The 20744-nt window shown below is 44.5% G+C and overlaps 3 protein-coding genes across 3 annotated transcripts; all 3 read left to right on the top strand.

Moving 5' to 3' along the window:
• The first annotated feature begins 855 nt into the window (after window positions 1–855).
• LOC103990631 (protein REVEILLE 6) lies at window positions 856–8777 on the top strand. Its single transcript, XM_009409841.3, has 9 exons — window positions 856–1246; window positions 2220–2277; window positions 3666–3789; window positions 3867–4037; window positions 4115–4237; window positions 4703–4812; window positions 5974–6033; window positions 8061–8161; window positions 8239–8777. Exons 1-9 carry the CDS (start codon window positions 1044–1046, stop codon window positions 8252–8254), a joined length of 966 nt encoding a protein of 321 aa, XP_009408116.2. The 5' UTR covers window positions 856–1043; the 3' UTR covers window positions 8255–8777.
• Window positions 8778–12270: 3493 nt separating this feature from the next.
• Window positions 12271–15157, top strand: LOC135643227 (trihelix transcription factor DF1-like). Its single transcript, XM_065159935.1, has 2 exons — window positions 12271–13141; window positions 13385–15157. The coding sequence occupies exons 1-2, from the start codon at window positions 12552–12554 to the stop codon at window positions 14847–14849; spliced, it is 2055 nt and encodes a 684-aa protein (XP_065016007.1). The 5' UTR covers window positions 12271–12551; the 3' UTR covers window positions 14850–15157.
• A 3135-nt stretch (window positions 15158–18292) lies between these two features.
• LOC103990634 (zinc finger protein ZAT9-like) lies at window positions 18293–20159 on the top strand. The gene is made up of 2 exons (XM_009409843.3): window positions 18293–19976; window positions 20050–20159. The coding sequence occupies exon 1, from the start codon at window positions 18967–18969 to the stop codon at window positions 19912–19914; it is 948 nt and encodes a 315-aa protein (XP_009408118.2). The 5' UTR covers window positions 18293–18966; the 3' UTR covers window positions 19915–19976; window positions 20050–20159.
• The last annotated feature ends 585 nt before the right edge of the window (window positions 20160–20744 follow it).

The raw sequence follows: 20744 nt of genomic DNA, 5'->3' as shown, positions 1-20744 counted from the left end.
ACCCACAAAAATACCCGTCTTACGTCGGACAAGCTATATACAATCAATCAATCAATCAAGGCCGTATTCCACCACTTGTGACCGTTCCTCCAATCTCGGAGAGACTCTATGATGTGATGTGATGCGATGCGGTTTAACGGAATTCCTTCCGTCCTTAGCCGAACACCAAACACAGAGAGGACTTCGTGGATATACACGTGGCTGCTACCTCTTCAGGTGGGGCCCAAAGCCGCCGGGCTTGCGCCACGTAGCAGAGACAATTTTATTTCAATTAAAATACCATCTTAGTTATTTTATGATTTTATGATTAGGAATCTGATTAACAATTGTTTACGAAGTTAAACGCTCTTTTAACATCGCGAGGCAAAAATGGACGGTGGACGACTGAAAGAGTCTCGAAGTTCCATGTGGGACCCGCCGTTAATTCTCCAATGGATGAGCAGGTGCCGAAGTGGGTGACGGATTGAATTGTATGCTTAAAGATTAGAGTCCAAACTAATGAGCATTATTACATTTACGCTTAGAGACTAGAGATTGTTGCCATCACGAGGCAGATATGGACGGTGGATGGCTGGTCGGCGAACGAGCCTTTGGAGATAAGACTCATCCGTTTACGTAGTCTGATTCCTCGATCCTCCACCTCTGTCGTGGTTGGTGAACAGGTCGAGTTTTTATGCGGGGCCTGCTTTTATAGCAACTGGAATGAAGGTAAGAATGGGGTATTCGGTTGGGGTATGTATGACAGTTATTTCTAATACCATTTAGTCGGTTGGGATATCGCAAGTGGCGCTCGTCCGCACTCCACCACAAATCAGCACTTCTTTTTATATACATATGTAGATAGATAGATAGATAGAGATAGAGAGAGAGAGGGGGAGACAGCGGTAATTGTATCCACTTTTGTAGACTGTAGTAGGGAAGACGAGAAGAAGAAAGAAGAGACGCGAAACCGATCGAAGAAGAAGAAGGATCGAAGGATTTCTTCCCCTCTGCTGTCCACTCTCCTACTCGCCCTTTGGTTCCGCATCTCCGGACCTCTGGTTATGGTGCACGATAACGCCGCCGGCATGAAAGAGGCGGCCGTCGTCTCCTACTCGGACCGCGCCCCTGTGATGGCCCTCCCTGGATGCGCCGCCCCTTCGTCTGAGGACGTCGGAAAGAAGACCCGCAAGCCTTACACGATCACCAAGTCGAGGGAGAGCTGGACCGAGCAGGACCACGACAAGTTCCTCGAGGCCCTGCAGCTGTAAGACGACCCCATATCCCTCCCTCCCCCTTTTTCCTCTCGTCTCGGTGTTCAGTTCCCGCTGATCATTTCCTTGGACTTTATCGTCTTTGATGTCGGGACGTCTCTTGTCGCTCTGATTCTTGCGTTCTATCGGTTTATTAAACATTTAGGTGATATCGCAACACATTTAGTGGAGGGTTCTGAGGAACATGGGGCTTGACAAAGGGGCTTCTACTTGTAGTTGTAGTTAATCTCGCCAATCAGGCTATGGTTACATCGGGAAGTTGTTCCGCCTGATTACTTTTCCTAATGCCTCATTGAGTGCGGAACTTGCTATGTTGACCCATGAGTTTTCTTGTTGCCATGGAAATTGCTAATTACATCTCTTGATTCACTCGGTTAGCTTCTGCAGACTTGTTCTTCTCTTGTTTTTGTTTGTCTTAGATGGCTCTAGATTTCCTCGGGGTGAGAATGTGGTTGATTATGAACATACGGTTAGATATGGAATTGGAATTCGTGTTGTCGTCGTCTTTAATTTTAAGCCATCCTACTATTATTTTGCTGCTTAAAATTATAGATGAAAATTTTCTTTTACAATTGGTTCAGCAGTCGATTCAATGCTTGCCATGGCTCACTCCGTGTGAGGTCTCGACTGTTTTTCCTGATTTGTATCTTCCAGACTGGATTGAGGACTTGACATGCTGTTTCCGTGCTGTATGTTGTCAGTCACAGTCGTGCTTGCTTGATTGAATCACATTCCATCTTCGTAAAGTAATGGTTAAGTTGGTATCTCCTTTGTTTGTGAGTAGGGATCATAGCTTTTGCATGAGTTCAGTAAGTTAAAATTTGCTGGCTGTTACTCATGCCAGTAGTAGTCTCTTGTGTGTTAGAATGTGACGTGGTATGATCACTATGTGTAGCTGATTAGACTTGTGAACAGTAAATCCTCTTTGAAAATTATACTTACTTTTAAGACTCTTGGTTGTTGCAGTTTTGATCGAGATTGGAAGAAGATAGAAGCATTTGTTGGATCAAAGACAGTCATCCAGGTTAATTTTTTAAAAATAATATTTTTGTTAAGTAGCATACAACCACGGTTATAAGACAGAAGGGTATACGTTTCCAAGTTTATGTATGTGTGTGTATATATACATATGATTGTGTGGCAAGTAGATTCTAGTCATTTGATATTGGCTTGGTCTTATTATTCATAACTAGCATATCTGTTGCTTATTATTGATGTCTATTTATTCAATAAAGTCCATGTAGTTGGGAAGTTGGTAATATTTTTGCTGGTGGCCCATTAATCCATAAGCCTATGATTTGTTGCAGTTGACTTACATGCAAAGTTATCTTTGGTCTTTTTGTCTTCTTAGTAGATATCCTAATAATCATGTAGAATATGGATACTCTGAATTACTTGTTTTATTTGTATCATATATAATAGATACTTCACTGCTGTAAAGAAGATCTTTGGTACATGTTAGATACTTAACTGAAGTAAAGAAGTAACCTGTGTTTTAAATAATTATTAAAAAGATAAGATACTTTTAAGGTACTTGTGGGATATTTCATGGAGAACTTTGTTTTCATTAAATGTTGAAACTTTTAATTATAGACAAGATGAATGTATGATTTTGTTTATATATATAATTTTATGTTGATCAGATTAACATCAAACTTGGTCTGATACAATTTAAATAATTCTCACATATTTTTGTTATTTTCTCTATATTCTATAAATGTAAAAAACATATATTTTTATTGGGAATGCCTCTTTGATACTTTTTGGAAAATTTTGTTTACTTCAATGTTGAAACTTTTGATTGTAGATGTCAAATGGGATGAATATGTAACATGATATATTTATTTGTGCTGTTGCTATTATACATCAAGCTATGATGAAAGAAAATAAAGTTATATTTTTTACATTTTTCATTAGTCCTTGTTTTCTTCTCTATATTCTTATGGTACAATGTTAGAAAATACTATTTTCCATGATGAATATATTTGGGATTTTAGTTAATTACTTGTTATTATTAATCATAAAATGTAACTACATATTTCGTTACTATCAATATACATGATGCTTTGTTGCATATAGTATTATATACTTAAATCATTTTTACTGCAATATATATGTTGTATCTATTCTAATGTTTTCAAAATTTGCTGTGTCAAATTATTTATATTTTGTCGTATCAGTCTCTCGTATATGTATCGATGCTTCATAGAAACAATATTTTGTTAGCGTCGTTCCATAAGTCCATTGGTCAAAAATGAAAATAACAGAGTAATAGCTTTGTTTGAATTGCCATTCCACCATTAAATGAAGTAGTTCCATCAACACATCTGTTCTGCAAATCACTATATGTAAAAGGCTGATTTGTCATCTAACAATGTCAAATATGACGATGCCGATTACTATTCCTTACAGATAAGAAGCCATGCTCAGAAGTACTTTCTGAAGGTTCAGAAGAATGGTACAAATGAACATGTGCCACCACCTCGACCCAAGCGAAAAGCAGCTCATCCATATCCCCAGAAAGCTGCAAAAAATGGTTAGCACTATTCAGGATAGTTGTTGATTCTTATTGTCTGATGCAACTAATAATATTTTATCTGTGTAACATGGCAGTTACTCAGATTCCTGAAGTCAAAACTCTACTTCAGACTTCCTGCCTACTTGAACCAGGCTATGCTTCCACAGGAGAAACATCATCAATACTTAGAGATTCCACAACTATAACAGGGTCTTCTTGGGTTCAGAGTTCTGTCCAGCCTGTTGGGACATGCCATCCAATAAAAGGTTTGATAGCTTAATTTCAATGATTTATTGGTTATGTGATCAAATTCCATCTTCTGATAGCTATGCTAACTTTGCAGATGATAAAGTAAATGTTGGAGTTATGATGGCTAACAATTGTTGTTCTAGCAGCAGTGGGAGTCCTACAACTTGGCCAGCTTGTGAAACAACTGATCAGGAAAATCAATTCACATCTCTTCATGGTGAGTATCATCTTCCACAAAATGTAAGACTTGCTGGTTCACTTATCCAAATATTGGAAGAGCCAAATCGAGTCAGTTCATTGTTATATTTTTTTAAGTAGCCAAAGCCACAATTATGTTCAAGATTGTGAAAGGCAAAATCATACACGTCAAAATTAGTTGGTCAACGTCAACTACCCTGTTTCGGGGTCCTTCCACATCCTTTCAAAGTGGTGGCCATCTCATTTTCCTCCAAAGGGAGATAGCATTTCTCCTGCATCATGACAGTGGAGAGCAGTCTGGAGGTTTTGGGTCATTCCTAAATATTAAATTAACTTTTAACTTTGTTTCTGCTGTTTCCATCCTTCGCCTTCTTTGCCTACCAATATTGCAATTTTCTTTGTTGTTATGCTTCTTCTTTTCTTCTTTTGCTCAATTCTCTTCCTTACATTTCTTCTATTTTCTTTGTTGTCATGTTTTGTACAGTTACGCCGGACTTCGCTCAGGTGTACGGCTTTCTCGGCAGTGTGTTTGATCCTAATACAAGTGGGCATTTGCAAAAATTAAAGGCAATGGATCCAATCAATATTGAAACAGTAAGCTATGAGCAATTTTGATCTTCTGCTTATGGTTTTTGGATGTCTTAAAGAAACTTTTATTCATAATCATATTATATATGTAGTCTACAGCATATAGTGAAAAGGTTTGTCGGTGTAATTTTTGGTTGGTGTACTAATGATTACTACTGATGCTCGTGTTGTTTGCTTTTTCTTTGGGCTAAAATATAATAATAATTTTGATCCGGTACTATTGTTTGTTGCTTAGGTTAACATGCTTAAATAGGTACTTAGTTATTAAAAAGCATAATTTTCTTATATCAATGTGATAACCTTAGTTCTTATTGTCATTAAATTTGCATCTCATACAAATAATTGACAAGGTAAGATTGCTGTCAACAACCTGAAAGCTTCATATTTGTTGTGTACAACTGATTCAGAAAATAATAAGTACTTCTGTTCATATTGTTAGTAATTGATCCATTAAAAGTAGGATTCATCCTTATTTTATTAGAAGGATTATGTGATTTGAATTTTGTTTCATTATCATGATAATACATATCTATGGTTTAACATGAAAATAATTAGTGTGTGAAGACACTTGAGAAATTTGACTGGAGAGCAGCTAATTCATCTGAAAGAAATGCAAGATACATGGAGCTACCGAGCATTAGAATTTAGTGGATTGTTGCATTAAATTTTAACTATGTAAGGTTGTAACATGGTCTATAATGTTCACAAACAACATTGTTTCATGATCTATCATTTTTAAAAAGTAACTTCACTGGATAACAAAGTGTTTTGATGTATCACCATTTATTTTTGTCGAATTTGAAGAGAAGGGCATCAGCACCATTGTTAACAACAATTTATATTTTGACATGTATATTTCAAGGGTCATCTGTTTCATTACTTTGTTGACCATTAAATATCTTTGATTTAAGTTATTATGACCATTAAATCTCTTTGATATGCTTTGTGTTGTCTACATTCACTATTATAATTTTTGCCAAATTTTGTGCTTTGATGGTGTTCATCTCCTTTTAAATTATGTTAATTTTTATTGTAGTAAGCTCTCTTACATTTCATGAATGTCTTATTGGCAGAAATTGTATACGCATCGTACTAATAACTAAATTTGTTCTTACGTATTTGTAATTTAACTCAGAAGAACCGATGTTTTCACTTACAAATGTCCAGGTATTGATATTGATGAGGAACCTGCATCTCAATTTGACTAGTCCTGAGTTTGAGGCCCATGTGAGTTTACTCGTCTTTTAAGTATCTATTTTAGAATTTCCCTTATTAAATATGTTGGTCTGTTACTTTATCTGAATATCACAATATGCATCAGTAATCATATTTTCTTGATGAACCTAACATTTATCCGTTTGCAGAAATTAAAAATTTGAACCATTTTTTTGAATGTTTGCACAGTTGATGTTCCATAATTTTATCTCTTGTTTGCAAGTTGACATAGTAGTGCCAATATGCATTATGTCATATGTATTATGCGATTCCAAGGTTCAAGTGTTCAGAATTTATAATTGAATATAGAATCCAAATTCGGCAGATTTGTTGGATCAGATTGTCAGCCAGGATTGGCTGCAACATGTCTTGGGATTGCTGGGATCTGCCAAAAGTGGTTAGGATTAATTAGAAGCAGCTGATTCAATCGGTTTGGTCTCGACATTTTAGATCATGCCCCAGTCCTAAACCAGCTGATTCATTCCAAAAGTGCTGGAATGAAATTTGTGAAACATGTCAAGAGATGTATAGTATGGATTGCTGCCATATGTTGCACACATATAAAATCCACCATATACCTGTATATGGAGAGTAAATATACAGGCATATTTTTTGTGTCGGTGGGTGACAGCTGCAAGGAAGATGGAGCTTTGATTATTGCTTGCTACCACATGTTCTGCATGTTGGTCCTACTTTCTATATCCTGTTGTTGCACAAGATATATTGATATTTAAGGTATGGTTTGAAACACTGGTTAGGTCAGTACATACTTACTAGTATTTTATTACTCTGACCATGTTTCAGTAACAGTACATAAGGTTCTCATACCACTTAATATAAGGGCACCATATTGGTCCGATAGTTTATAGAAACTGGTATAGGACCAGTAACTAAATCCTTGATTAAATGTTCGTGGATAGTCCCTTTTTTTTTTACACTTCCCTTAATTTAATCTGAGATATTATTGGCAATCAGTTTATATGCTTGCCTTCCGTGTATTTTGGGAGTCATCTTCTCCGCATACCAACCTAATTATCATCTAAGAGCTAGCATCAAGCATTTGCATTGCATGTAAAGGATGTGATGTCTGTGATTACATGACATGCTTGACAGGAGAAGCTACTTTCTAACGTCTGTTGACTTTTAAAAATTAGATTTTCAGCTGGGAATCCACTGACAAATGATTGACTTTTCAGCTAGGGGGGCCACTCTGATGCCAACCCATCATGTTGCACTATAATGTAATACATATTACGTGTTGATACTTTGTCTGTCAGGGAGTTTAGCCACGAATAAGAAGTCCTTGTTATGGTGGTTCTGTTTAACCATTGTGAAACATGAACACTTTTGAAGGAAGAATTATGCTTGCAATTTTTCCTAAAATGTTCATCCTGACTTTATATACAGTTTTTTGACTTGAAAGTGCCCACGATATGACACATTTTTAAAGTACTCATGTGAGACCCTGATAGACTGATGTGAGCTAGTCCGAGCTTTGACTTGTTCTCGCATAGCCTAGTTCAATGGAGTGGTCCAATCTGAACAAAGGTCCAATGTAAATAGTTAAAGCTAGATTTGCCCAACTACTATTAATATTTATTATCCATCTAGTGGCTTTTTTAGTCACAGATTCTCGTACTTTGATCATTTATAACTGGACCTTTTATAATTTGTTTTTTACATTTCATTATAATTAGAGAAGATTTGAATGATTATGTAGGGAAAACATATGGTGAATAAAAACTGGTGCATGGGGAGCTTTGATTATAGAAAAAAAAATGAAGATGATATGATTTTGAATTTTGCAACTTCGTATGATCTTATAATTGTAAATACTCACCTTAAGAAGAGAGATAAACATTTAATTACTTATGGGAGTGATCACAACTGTAGTCAAATGGATTTTTTTTCCTCACTGGAGAGGTAGATAAAGTTATTTGCAAAAATTGTAAAGTTATACTTAGCGAAAGTTTGATGAATCAACATGGCTTTATGATTGTTGTTGTAACATAAAACTTTCTAATGTTGCCTTTGCGCAGAGAAGATTACTTACAGCATATGGAGGTGGCACCGAAGAAGCTAAATCAGCTAGTACCGGTAACATGTATCATTCAACCACAGCTCTGAATTCTCCACTCGTGTAAGTTTCGTGTTGTTGTTCTTGAGAATGTCTTGTACACCTACCGTGCTCTTGAATGGTCTGTCTAAATTATGCAGGGTTCAAGGTGAATGAATGTTACATATTCTAGTCTCATGACGACTGGTGATGCATGTAGAGTTAGCTCCTTTCCAGCCATGGAGAGCGAGACAGACGATGTATCTCGACGGAGTTGTTAGAATGGTCCTTGTACAGCTGAAGAGTCATATCTCTGAGGGCTCTTCTGATTGTATATATCAGTCTCAGGGATGCAGAGACCAGCCCATCTGAAGTACATGCCGTCACCTTCTGTACCTGTTCATGCAGTTCTGTTTGCAGGATGCCTAGTTAGGAAGTTTTCGTAAAGGATGTGTCGTCACGAAGGAAGTGTTTGTGTCTGTTTGCAGGATGCCTAGTTAGGAAGTTTTCGTAAAGCATGTGTGTTGTCATGAAGGAAGTGTTTCTGTTTGTTTGCAGGATGCCTAGTTAGGAAGTTGTCGTAAAGCATGTGTTGTCACATAGGAAGTGTTTCTCCGTCTTCTGTTTTTTGCAATTTTGTTTGGAAGTCATTATGCCACCTCCTATATCTAATGTGGAAATAAGCATGTGGTGTGATATAGCACACAGCCCATAAGGGCCCGTCACGTGACCTACGTCATGACATATACAATAGCCTGGCCTAAAGAGCAGAGGGGATCGGCCCACACCCCACTTGAATGCGGCCCGCCCCGTCACCAGAAGGTAGTAGTGCATGGCCCACCATGCGGCCCATTAAACTTATAAAGGCCCGGCCTATAGCATACGTGGATCCGGCCCACAGTTAATAGTACGAGGACCCAACCACAGAAACCTTTCGCTTGGATTACGTCTTCCTAATAGTACGAGGCACCAAACCATCGAGCGGTCCATGTACCTACTTAAACTTGCGAGCAGAGTCACATGCCACGATATGGCGGCTATAAATATTATGGACACAATAAAAGCATGCAGCAGTGATGGCCAATCGGTGCATGCACTCCGGTGGTAGCATTAATTGATAGCGTCTGAGCTGGGAATTCTGCACCCCGATAGATCGATAGAGACATTGCAGCTACCCTTTCTTATCATATCCCACATCACGTAGACCACCAAGCGGTTTGGAGTCGGGAGGACGAGGGAGCCATCCGTATCATCATCACCTCTGTGGTTAGATTCGTGCTGATGATGATCGAACCCCAATCCATCATCTTAAATTCGATTAGACTAAAGCAGGTACGACGAAACGGAGATGACAGGGGAAGCAGGTGCAGCAGCGGCTTTGGCACTTAATGGGCGGAATGAATGCGGCCGTTGGGAGCGTCGTACGGCTCGCCACCGGGGATGACAGCAACTGGTCGACAGCGGGCGGTCCCCCGTGGCTGTCGTCTTCTACAAAACCCCAGCCAGCACCGTCGTCATCATAATATACGTAGCTGCAGGCATTTGGTCGGTCCCACGACGGCCTGACCCCGCATGCACGTGACCCAGTGCCGCCATGAGGAGACACCCCAGAGCACGGCCGATCGAGATGCGCTACTCCCTCACAACCGGGATCTCACGTTCTCCGTCATCTTCCACTACTGTCACCGACCTCCATGGCTCCCATCCTCTCGGATGCTAGGGTTTCCATCACAGATCTCACACGATGGATTTCCACAGCTGTCGGATCCATCGTTTCTTCCGGCACAATTAGCTGCATGCAAGCAGTGCAGGAGCTGACTTGCACTGTGAATGGTGTTACAGCGCAACTGTGCCGCCACAGTTCATACAACCCATAAGCTCCTTCACAGTGCAAGTGAGACTCGAGCCAATAGGAACAGCCACAAGTACGAGAGCAAGAAAGGAGTACTGAGACTCCTTTTGGCCTCCTTCTTCTTGCATGGATCCATAGTCATTCCAACACCCTCGTCGGCAGAGATGACTTTAACCCTGAAGGAGGACCATGGCATTAGCTGAGGCTGTAGCATAAGGCCTGTGTACTGGAATGCAGAACAACATTGACATGAGATAAATGATGTGGATGACGACAGGGTGACCGCTGTTAAATCTAAGAAGAATAGCATCTAAAACCTGTTTATGGTTGACCAGTACGAGGACACGATAACCGGTTCTTCCTCACGGCCAATGTCTTCCTTGGGTTATATTAGCACGCATGCATTGAATGGAAACTGTTAACATCACTGCACTGTGATGTTGGGGGAAGAGAAGACTTCAAAACCAAAAGAAAAATCTAAGAGTTTAGCAATCAAAAGGTGCGAACGTTCATCGCCAACAAGAGTCAACATCCAACGTGAAGCTTCTCAGATCGGAATACACAAACGCCACCGGTGGTGATGGCGACAAAAGGATGCACTGCGTCCAGCCGCAGGCCCTGACACTCGAAAAGGTAGCTCATGGAGCTGAAGCCGAGTTCACAGTCGATATGAATCGAGATGGAGACCGTCGGTGGCACATCACTTCCTCAAAAGGATACAGCGAGTGCCACAGCCGACAGCTTGTGATGGCGAGCGAGGAGGGCGATGCGCATCTTATCAAACTCGACCCGATCGGATCGCATCAGATCGGACTGGACGAGACCATCCACACTGCCGTCCTTCTCATGTGCTATAGGAAGAGACTGGGGGACCGACGCTGGCCCTCTCTCTCTCTCTCTCTCTCTTGCCGGTCCGTGATCTCCACATGGACGGATTACTCCTGCTTTCCCGGGTGGGGCATCTCGTGCATCAGATGCTGGGACATTATCATGTCTGCAATAGTCTTCATCAGCATTTGGATCCAACCTACATTATGTGTCTCGAGCACTTCATGTCGGAGGTATTCGTCGTGCATGGAAGACGCGAGAAGTAGAAGATGATGGTTTGGTTCATCGCTTGGATTTTGGATTTGAATCGAAATTGGAACGATCGAATCCTCGACATGTTGAGTTCAGACATCAAAGAAGGTTTGATAGGTCAGCTTTGTCATCACATCATATCGTTTTCTTACCCATCGCCTTCTCCAACGTGTTGGTAGAATATTCCCCTTTCTCCCAGCTCGCATGCTTTTCTGCCACGTTCGAGCTCCGCTCTCCTCCTCCTCATTGTTCCCAGTCCGTCTCGATCTACTGCTCCGATCACACAAGCATTTTGCTTCTAAATTTAGATCGATGAAATCGATCTCTGTGTACTACGTTCATATGAGTTGGACATCAACCAGAAAATTGAATGGGAAGGGTGTAAGGGTGATGGATTCACTGACAGTGGTGAGACCAATGAAGGAGAATGCAGCAATCCCACACCTTTAGGGGTTCACGTCGGTGGCTGTGATCGACAGAACCCCACGGCACCATCACAAGGGGTCGAGAAGCCAAGAGAGGATAAAGTTCCCACGCCTCACGCTTTACGTTATGCTTATCCCAAAGTTTAATTTCACGAACAACAATATATATATATATATATATATATATATATATATATATATATATATATATATAAGATATTAAATCTTTTCTGACGATTTAATTGATTTTTATATTTTTAGATGATTTTAGTAATTCTAAAATAAAAGAAAAATAAAATAATAAATGAATAAAAGAATCAGACGAGCAACGGAAGGGAAGGGTGGGGGTTCTATGCAGCTTCCTCGTGCAGGAGCCGTCCATCACATCATGATGACACGACTCACGTAGCAAGCAAGCAAGCGGCCCACGTCGCGTCGTAGGGCCGGTCATGCGTCCCCGATGCTTCCTTCCGTGCTTTCGGCCGACACAGCTGGATACAGCGTTTCCCCTCCTTCGTATCCCCACCCGCAATCGAGTACCCCAATCATCGTTCCCCCACCTTCCCGCTCCTCGCCCCGGCCATCCGTTTCCCGTGACCTCCCTCGCCCTCCTCACGTCTCTCTCCAACCCAACACGATCGAACCATATATATCCGTAGCTGTCGAAATGGACGGTTCGGCCCTCGTTGTCACGTGCATGACTCGTGCTCGATCGGCAGGACCGATGGAGTAATGCCGCCTTGAAGCGGACGCTCATCCTCTGCCCCCCCACCCCGTGACGTCACCGTCTGTACCATATATTTTGACCTTTCCTTCTACCAACCACGCCACACACCACCGTCTTACTCTCTCTCTCTCCATCCTATAGCATCAGCAGCGGTAGCGAGAAGAGGCGAGAGGGAGAGTGGTGATTTCCTCGTCGATGGCTTGTCGGTTGCTCTGGCTACCCTGTCGACGAAGCTCCCTTCCTTTGTGATTCCTTCTTGAGTGAGAAAGATATTGGGAGGGCGGATCTGAGAGTCTTCTTGCTCTTATCATCACAGCAGGAAAGAGAGAAGCGTGGGAGAGAGGAAGAAGAAGAAGAACAAGGGGAGAGTGAGAGAGAGAGAGAGAGAAGATGCAGTCGGGATATGGAGGCGTGTCGGAGATCCAGCAATTCATGGTTGAAAGCTGCGGCCCGTCGCTCTTCTCCATCGCCTCGGCAAACCCCGCCGCGGCTGCGGCGCCCACCGACATCCACCACCCCGCGGTCCCTCACCCTCTCAAGTACCATCCCCTCGCTCACCCGCAGCCACCCGCGCTGCCTCCCCACTTCTCCCATTTCCACACCATCCCCATCACCCAGCAGCTCTTCCAGCAACCCGCCGCCCATCAGTTCCAGCTCTTCCACCCCCCCCACCAGCAGCAGCAGCAGTACCTGGAACCCATGAGGCTGATTCCGCAGCACCCGCTCGGGCTGGACCAGGAGTCGGGCCCCGAGAACTCAGCCTCGCCAACACGCATCATCCCCGGCGGCGGCGGCGGCGGAGGGCCGTCGTTTCTGGCGCCGGCGATGGGCTTTAAGCTGGCGATGGAAGAGAGCAGCGGTGGCGGTAGCCGGGACGGAATTAATGATGGTGATGCCATCTTGCAAGGAGACGATGGATCCGAGAGTCGCCTTCACCACTGGCAACGAGATGACGAGTCCGCCATTAAGGAGCTGTCATGGTAATGAATTATTGGCCATTTTTTACTTAGCAAAGCTACATAATTCATCTGAAAAAGAAGAGAGACTAGCTGATGATTCCTTCCTGGGATTTGCTTTTTGATCATTACTGGTGAAAAAGCAGAAAAGGATTTGCTTGTAAGAGCACCTAAAAGGCAATCTACAAGTGTCATTGGAATAGTATGTATGTTTAGGTTCGTTCCTACGCTTATGCTGCTCCTACACTCATATTTGATCCACTGCAGGAGGCCACTGGATATAGACTACATCAACAGGAACAACAAGAGGTGCACGGATAAGAAGCCTGAGTGCTCCAGTGGACACTTCTCTAAGAAGAGCAAAGAGGTAGCGGAGTGTGATCATGTGCAGGCCGCCGGCGGCAGCAACTACAAGCTCTTCAGTGAACTCGAGGCCATCTACAAGCCCGGTGGCGGCAGTAATGCCGGTGGCGGAGCCAATCAGACTGGCTCAGGCTCCGCCCTCACTGGCGATGAGACCCCTCTCTTGCACGTCATGGTCCCGCCGGGGCTACCCGCCGCCGATCGTGTCGGTGGGACGTCGGAGACATCAGCGGGGGAGGAGGCACCGACTAAGAAATCGTCTAAAGACGGCGCGCGGCGGAGGAGGAAGCGGCGACAGCGGCAGCTGAGCTCCGTGGCTGCCTTCTTTGAGAGCCTGGTGAAGCAGCTCATGGACCACCAGGAGGGCCTCCACAGGAAGTTCTTGGAGGTGATGGAGAGGAGGGAACAGGAGAGGACCAGCCGCGAGGAGGCATGGAGGAAGCAGGAGGCCGCTAAGTCCAGCCGCGAGGCGGCTGCGAGAGCCCAAGAGCGCGCCCTCGCCTCCTCACGCGAGGCCGCCATCGTCTCCTTTCTCGAGAAGATCACCGGCGAGAGCCTCGACCTCCCTCCCAAACCCCACTTCCCCGAGGTCGATGCCGACAAGGAGGAGAACCTCCAAATCGAACAGTACTCGGATACCCTCAACAATGGGGATCCAGATAGCAACAAGGTGTCGTTCAACACGAGTAGATGGCCGAAGGCGGAGGTCCAGGCGTTGATCCGCGTCCGGAGCGGGCTGGAATCGAGGTTCCAGGAGCCGGGACTGAAGGGGCCGCTGTGGGAGGAGGTGAGCGCGACCATGACCACGATGGGCTACCACCGCAGCGCCAAACGCTGCAAGGAGAAGTGGGAGAACATCAACAAGTACTTCAGGAAGACGAAAGAGAGCGGCAAGAAGCGGCCACATCACGCCAAGACCTGCCCTTACTTCCAACAGCTGGACCAGCTTTACTCCAAGTCCCTCAACTCCAACAAGCCTCATCCTTCCGCCTCCCCCCCCGGTGCAAATGCAGCCGCTTCTAATCCACCGGGAGACATTAAGGATCAGCCGAAAGTGAACTCTGAGCTACTCGATGCTATCGTCGTGCCGGCCGACCACCAAAGCTTCCGGTTCTCCGACATGGGTCCTCTAAGCTTTGATTTCAACAGCAAAGGCAACGAGAACAAGCAGGAGCCCGGTGTCAGCGTGGAGAACAATGACGACGAGGACGAGGACGTCGACCAGGGAGGCGGCGAAGAGGAGGAAGAAGGGGAAGGGGAGAGCCAAGGCGAAGAAGAAAGCCTCGGCAGACGACGGCATCAGCTCGATCAAGAGGAGGAGGAGGACCTCCGTGATTCGAGCCTCTTTTTCCGACGCCTCCAAGCCTGAAGGAAAAGCCAACGCAAACTAATTAGGAGGTACAAATCAAAAGCATAACAATAATTAAGGGTGTATAACCATCCTATGAAGCGGAAATTAATTATAGCTGTTCTTCCAAGTAATTATTCTCTTTATCGTAGCTGTTAGAGACATTAGCAATGCTCCTTATTTCTTCTCTCTCTCTCTCTCTCTCTCTCTCTCTCTCTCTCTGTGTGCCTCTGTTGAGCCCACCATGCTGAGCGAGAACAAACATGTTCATTATTTCATGGCAGCGACTTTGTTCTCTTCCTATAAATAATTGAGACCTGTGACTGTGACGATGAGGACGTAAGACTTGTGTGCGGGCGTGTCCAAAGTGGTCCATATAATAATGCGGTGGCTGAACAGAGAGGGACAGCGGCTTATTCGCCGGGCACGCATGGATTTGGGGGAGATCACAGGTTTATAAATGACTAATTGCCGTGATGCTTGTTGGAGTTTGGATCAGTTGACAGGGAAAGGATGTTTGATGTGAAATGCTTGCCTGCCTTGCGGGTGACGTAGGTGATTGAAAGCCGCACGGCGCGGCTCATGCAGCATGTAAGCAGAGGAGGAGGAAGAGACGTACTGCTTCCTCGGGGACGCCACCCACCGTCTTTCTCCTCCACCGTCGAGGGTGTCGGCGTACTCGTCTCATGAACTCCCCTGGCCAAGAAGATAACCAGCTCCGGTGCAGCTTTTGTGACTGCAGAAGCACAAGAACAGAGCTTCTCTTCTTCTGATCGAACGCCAGAACAATGACGCAGGCTGCTGCTGCTGCCACACAAGAAAATAAAAAGGATGAGAGTTAATGGCAATGAATTACTTACAAAAGACTTAACATCAGAGTTTGAACAATTTGAACGAGTTCTTTTCCTGAGTAGAAATAGCACAATCCAAATTGGCATTCCTCTAAATATCTGCAAGTGTTGATCCATGCTCTCACTCCACATGTGTGATAGGCTTTATCAGGCAAATCAATCTCTCTCTATCATGTTCCCCCATCCAGTGGCCTTCACCTACCTGGGTTCCCTCAGATGTTCTCCAAGGTTTTGATGTTGAATCTCTCATTCTGGTAGCCTTACAATCACTTCACGAGGAAAGCTTGTTATGTTGTCAGTGAGTGCAGTTTTGCTAGTTTGAGGATGCATGCATGGTGGCTTCCTTTCTGAGTTGATGAAAGGGAAGGCATTGAAACTTTGGCATGTTGGGACCAGTAATGCATGAGGACAGGCATATCAATATGTTTGGTGGGAGTGAAAAGAAAAGCTGCAATGAACAAGCTAGGTTTCTTTGCAGTTGCTGTAATTTGTACATAAAATGATAAATGTTCAGATCTTTGTCAGGCAAAAAGATAGATCCATTAGGTAAACTTTTCCCTGAAAAACTTCTGACTGATAACATTGAGAGAGAAGCATATGAATACCAGAGAAATGACTCCAAAAGTGCCTGCAGACACAAATGTGGGCACATTCAGGTGGGAGTGAGGTAATCATATTTAATCATTGTGCAAAGTTGAAGGATCCAGTAGATTCTTCTAACTTCTGCTAGGTAAGGTAATGGTCCTCATGGTTGCCACCATAAACTTGCCATGTTTATCTACTCATCTCAGCACCAACAGTTTTGGGTCATATATTACTTCAATTATGAAAGCTATCTCCAGTGACAATTGTGAAAGATGATAATAGAGTTTAATACATGTAAACAGGAAACACAAATTATCAATACAGAACAAGCAAACAGAGTAGATAGTGCATGCAACCAAACCTCAACTTAACAAGATGAATATTATCATGAGCATGACAAAATGGTGTCATCACGACAAGTATAATGCTCAGCTATAACCTAAAGCATGAAAAAGATGGTGGAGGGAGACTTCAAATTCAAAAAGAAATTTTGTACAGCTTTCACATCACAAAGTTTTATTCTATAGTTGTAGAACATTTCTTGTGCCATTAAGTTTGATGTAAACAATCATCCACTTTATATATCAGTGGCACTTATCTCAGATTTCATGAGGAGCTACAAATTGGCTCTTGCTGTAATACAAACAATACCAAACCAATGCAAGCTACTTTTAAGAGGCATCTATTGGAAGAATTATATTTTCTTTTAAGCATTCAACTCTAAGTCAAACTAGTCAAAGTAAGATCGGATTGATATTCTCTGTAAATGTAAAGACAAATGGAAGTAGAAAGAGAGATAGGTACAGATTGTTCTCCATTCAATCAACAAACAGACATGCAACTCTATGTTCTCAACAGTAATATCATAATGAGGAACACCAAATACAAATAGAATGAGGAAAAAAAGCTTACTTTTGAACCAGAAAAGCTTCAGACAGATTGTTCTCCATTCCATCAACATACAGACATGCAACTCTTATGTTCTCAACAGTAATATCATAATGAGGAACGCCAAATACAAATAGAATGAGATAAAAAAGCTTACTTTTGAACCAGAAAAAGCTTCATACAGATTGTTCTCCATTCCATCAACATACAGACATGCAACTCTATGTTCTCAACAGTAATATCATAATGAGGAACATCAAATACAAATAGAATGAGATGAAAAAACTTACTTTTGAACCAGAAAAACTTCACACAGATTGTTCTCCATTCCATCAACATACAGACATGCAACTCTATGTTCTCAACAGCAATATCATGATGAGGAACACGAAATACAAATAGAATGAGACAAAAAAACACTTGCTTTTGAACCAGAAAAACTTCACGACACATTCATTCCATGCGACGACAAAAGAGTTAGGCCTAAATTAATAGTATACCTATCAGTCTCTAGCAATCAAATGCGCTTATCATCTAAGATAGCTCAGAATCCTGACGTCCCATCCTCAGGACAATCAACTCGATAAACCTAAAATTCAAATTCAACACAGTGGTACCCCAATTCTTATAACCCATTTGAATCCTTGTTTTGCGGAGATTAAATTAGAGATGTCAAACGATTGTCGAGGCAGAAATCACACCTTCAATCAACCATGGTCTGGAAAGAAGAGTCTGCGGCGTCGACAAACTTCTGTTGAGGTCCTCGGCAGCGGCGGCGGTGACGGCTTGCTTAAGATCCTGAACACCACGGAAGACGTGGCTCCCGACCGGCGCCACCGTCCTCTGTCAGCGCTGATCGCGCTTGTGCGCTCTCGGGGCCACCGATGGAGTGCGCGATCGCCGCCATGGTTTTCGCTCGTCTCTCACGACGAGTGGGGTACAGATCGGAATGCCTCGGTGGCTTATCTATCTTGCGGCCCGGCCCATAAATAGAGCCCCAACTGTGCAACGACACGTGGTACACTGTGGTTAGTTACTTAATCTCCGTACATCAAATATTATTATTATTATTATTATTATTATTATTATTATTATTATTACATCAATCAAGAGGATAAAGTTGATTGGAACACACACCTTTATATTTCACTCATGCTTCGAAGGGGTTAAAGAGGAGAACCAAGTGTTAGCTTTCTGGATTAATAATGATCACCGGCAATCTCCACTATATAGCTCTTGAAGGAGCGATTCAATTCTGCGTCACCATTGTTGTGTGGAGCTGAAGCTTGTACTTCTCCTACCACCACAAATCGACACGATTGCCCCCACCTTCATTGAAATGGACTTAAATAAGGAGCTGCTATGACAGAGATTTTTTGTCGGCATAGATATCATCATCTCTTACCATCTGCAGCAGAACCTTCACAGAAACCTCCTCAATTTGGGTGCCACTGCCTGATGGTTGCAAGAGAGAGCTACGGTCTCGAGGACGGTCTCCGTCGTGTTATACGTATAGAACAGAGAGGGGTTGGGACGGTGCTCTGTTCGCTGCTGGTGTCTTTTGCTGTATTGCTTGATCTTAATGACCTTGCTTTTTGGATTAAAGTTGTGGTATCCATCTGCCCTTCCGCCTCGTCCCTCCTCGCTGTCATTTGTCGGAACGAGAGAGAGGAATGAGTACTGCGTTCACCAGCGGCCTTTTTTTTCTGTGTTCCTAAGCTCACACAGCAGCTCGCAGAGGAGAAGACGAGAGAGGCAATGGAACAGTGAAGAGAACGAGCTCAAAGAGATCCAAAGATCCGATCTTTGAGGTCATGGATAGACCAAGATGCAGGCTCTGCGGCCGCCGCTTCTCCAATGGCCACGCACTCGGCGGTCACATGCGCTCCCACAGGAACTCTGCCGCTCGTCCCGCGATGGCTCAGCAGGCACTCCCCTCTCCTTCCGCCTCATCGTCCTCTTTCTCCGTGGCGGCGGAGGGCAGGCCGGCGATGGGCGCGTACGGTTTCCGCAAGAACCCGAAGAGAAGCTTCCGACTTGTCGATCCTGAGTTCTCCTCCGTCGCCGCAGGCGGATCCTCCACCGTCGTTCATGATGGCGAGAGCGACGCGGAGTCGTCCTTCCGACGGCGGGTAAGCCGTCCTCGCCGCCAAGTTGATGCCGTCGCCGACGCCAAACCGGTCCGCTCCGTCTCGGACGCCTCGACTGACGAGGACGTCGCCCGCTGCCTCATGCTGCTCTCCCGCGACGCCTGGTCCAAATCGGAAGCAGAGGGCCAGCGATCCAACGGCTTGGACGAGACCAATGAGGACGAAGAGGAGGAGATCTATTACGATCAAGTGGAGGAGAAGGAACCGGAACCGCCGCTCGCCGCCAGATCACGGCGGAAGAGGACCAGGTACCAATGCAGCACGTGCGGGAAGTTCTTCCGGTCGTATCAAGCTCTCGGCGGCCACCGCGCGAGCCACAAGAGGGTCGAGGTGGAACGCATCCCGACCGCCGATACCAACCCTCCTGACCGCGAGCCCAAGCTCTTCGAGTGTCCTTACTGCTGCAGGGTCTTCTCCTCCGGCCAGGCGCTCGGCGGCCACAAAAGATCCCATCTTTCCTCCGCCATCACTGCCCCCGTTCACCGTCCACTACCGCCGCTCTCTCCTTTCGTCCTCGAAGGCAGCTTCATCGACCTCAACCTCCCAGCCACACCCGAAGAAGAGGCAGAGATCTCGACGCTCTCCGTCGCAACGGAATTCGCGTCAAAGTAATCGCTTTTCTCTCCTCCGATTACTCTCGGAGCTCAAAGTCGCCAATTTGGAGGTCATTCAAGGTAAATTCTTCAGATTTCAGAAGAAAAGACAAATCGAATCCGATTCTTATGCATTTCATTGCTTTCAAGCCAGTTCGATCTGGGTCACCAGTTGCAGTGGCCACTGTAACTACAGCACAGCAGAGAAGAATCATATGAATCAGAAAGGAAAAGGAGAAGGAACAGTGAAATCTTCTTTGTCGAGCTTTTTGTACTCGAGTCGTGTCGATCAAAGGTCAGTCTTTCAGAAAAGCTGGTGCTCTGTTACTAACCACGAAGCATTTAGACAGTGCGCTGTTTCCAGCTGGAGTTGGCTAACTATTTTGCTTCGCTCTTCGTCGGTATCGCTGCCACGTGTCCGAAAACCATGGCTCCAACGCGGCATGTCTCCTGTTCGTATGTAAAGCCTGGCAAAGTTACCCACGCTTACTCGTTCTCTAAGAGGCCACTGATGGGTCCCATACGATCTGTTCGGCCGTTGGATACTCGGGTATCGGCGTAGCGTGACCGTACCGTGCGATCGCGGTGCGCTGGCATCTTCCGCGGTGTTTTCGCGGCGGTGATCGGAGAGGAAGCGGTGAACGGTGACGGGACTCGTCCGAAGTAACCGATCGTTCGCAGGAACCATTCGTACGGTCAAATCTAAACATGAGGGGCCCACTGCAGCCGCTCCCGTGTTCTGTGCGAGCGACCAAACACCAGAAGCACTCGTTGCAATGGCGATCGACCATGGGCCCCGTCCACATATGCACTTATCTGGATGGTGGTTGGACAGAGGCGAGGCATTAC

The sequence above is a fragment of the Musa acuminata genome, chromosome BXJ3-7 (assembly GCF_036884655.1).
Source record: "Musa acuminata AAA Group cultivar baxijiao chromosome BXJ3-7, Cavendish_Baxijiao_AAA, whole genome shotgun sequence".
NCBI classification, from domain to species: Eukaryota; Viridiplantae; Streptophyta; class Magnoliopsida; order Zingiberales; family Musaceae; genus Musa; species Musa acuminata.
Note: the sequence above shows the minus strand (reverse complement) of the source record. Positions and strands in the feature narration are given on the sequence as shown.

What these genes read in the sequence shown, in the direction of transcription:
- LOC103990631 (XM_009409841.3), top strand. Translation starts at nt 1,044, where the DNA reads ATGGTGCACGATAACGCCGCCGGCATGAAAGAGGCGGCCGTCGTCTCC. An exon ending in GATCAAAGACAGTCATCCAG is followed by an intron (nt 2,278 to 3,665) that starts GTTAATTTTTTA and finishes TATTCCTTACAG; the next exon opens with ATAAGAAGCCATGCTCAGAA. An exon ending in GACATGCCATCCAATAAAAG is followed by an intron (nt 4,038 to 4,114) that starts GTTTGATAGCTT and finishes CTAACTTTGCAG; the next exon opens with ATGATAAAGTAAATGTTGGA.
- LOC135643227 (XM_065159935.1), top strand. Translation starts at nt 12,552, where the DNA reads ATGCAGTCGGGATATGGAGGCGTGTCGGAGATCCAGCAATTCATGGTT. An exon ending in GCCATTAAGGAGCTGTCATG is followed by an intron (nt 13,142 to 13,384) that starts GTAATGAATTAT and finishes GATCCACTGCAG; the next exon opens with GAGGCCACTGGATATAGACT.
- LOC103990634 (XM_009409843.3), top strand. Translation starts at nt 18,967, where the DNA reads ATGGATAGACCAAGATGCAGGCTCTGCGGCCGCCGCTTCTCCAATGGC.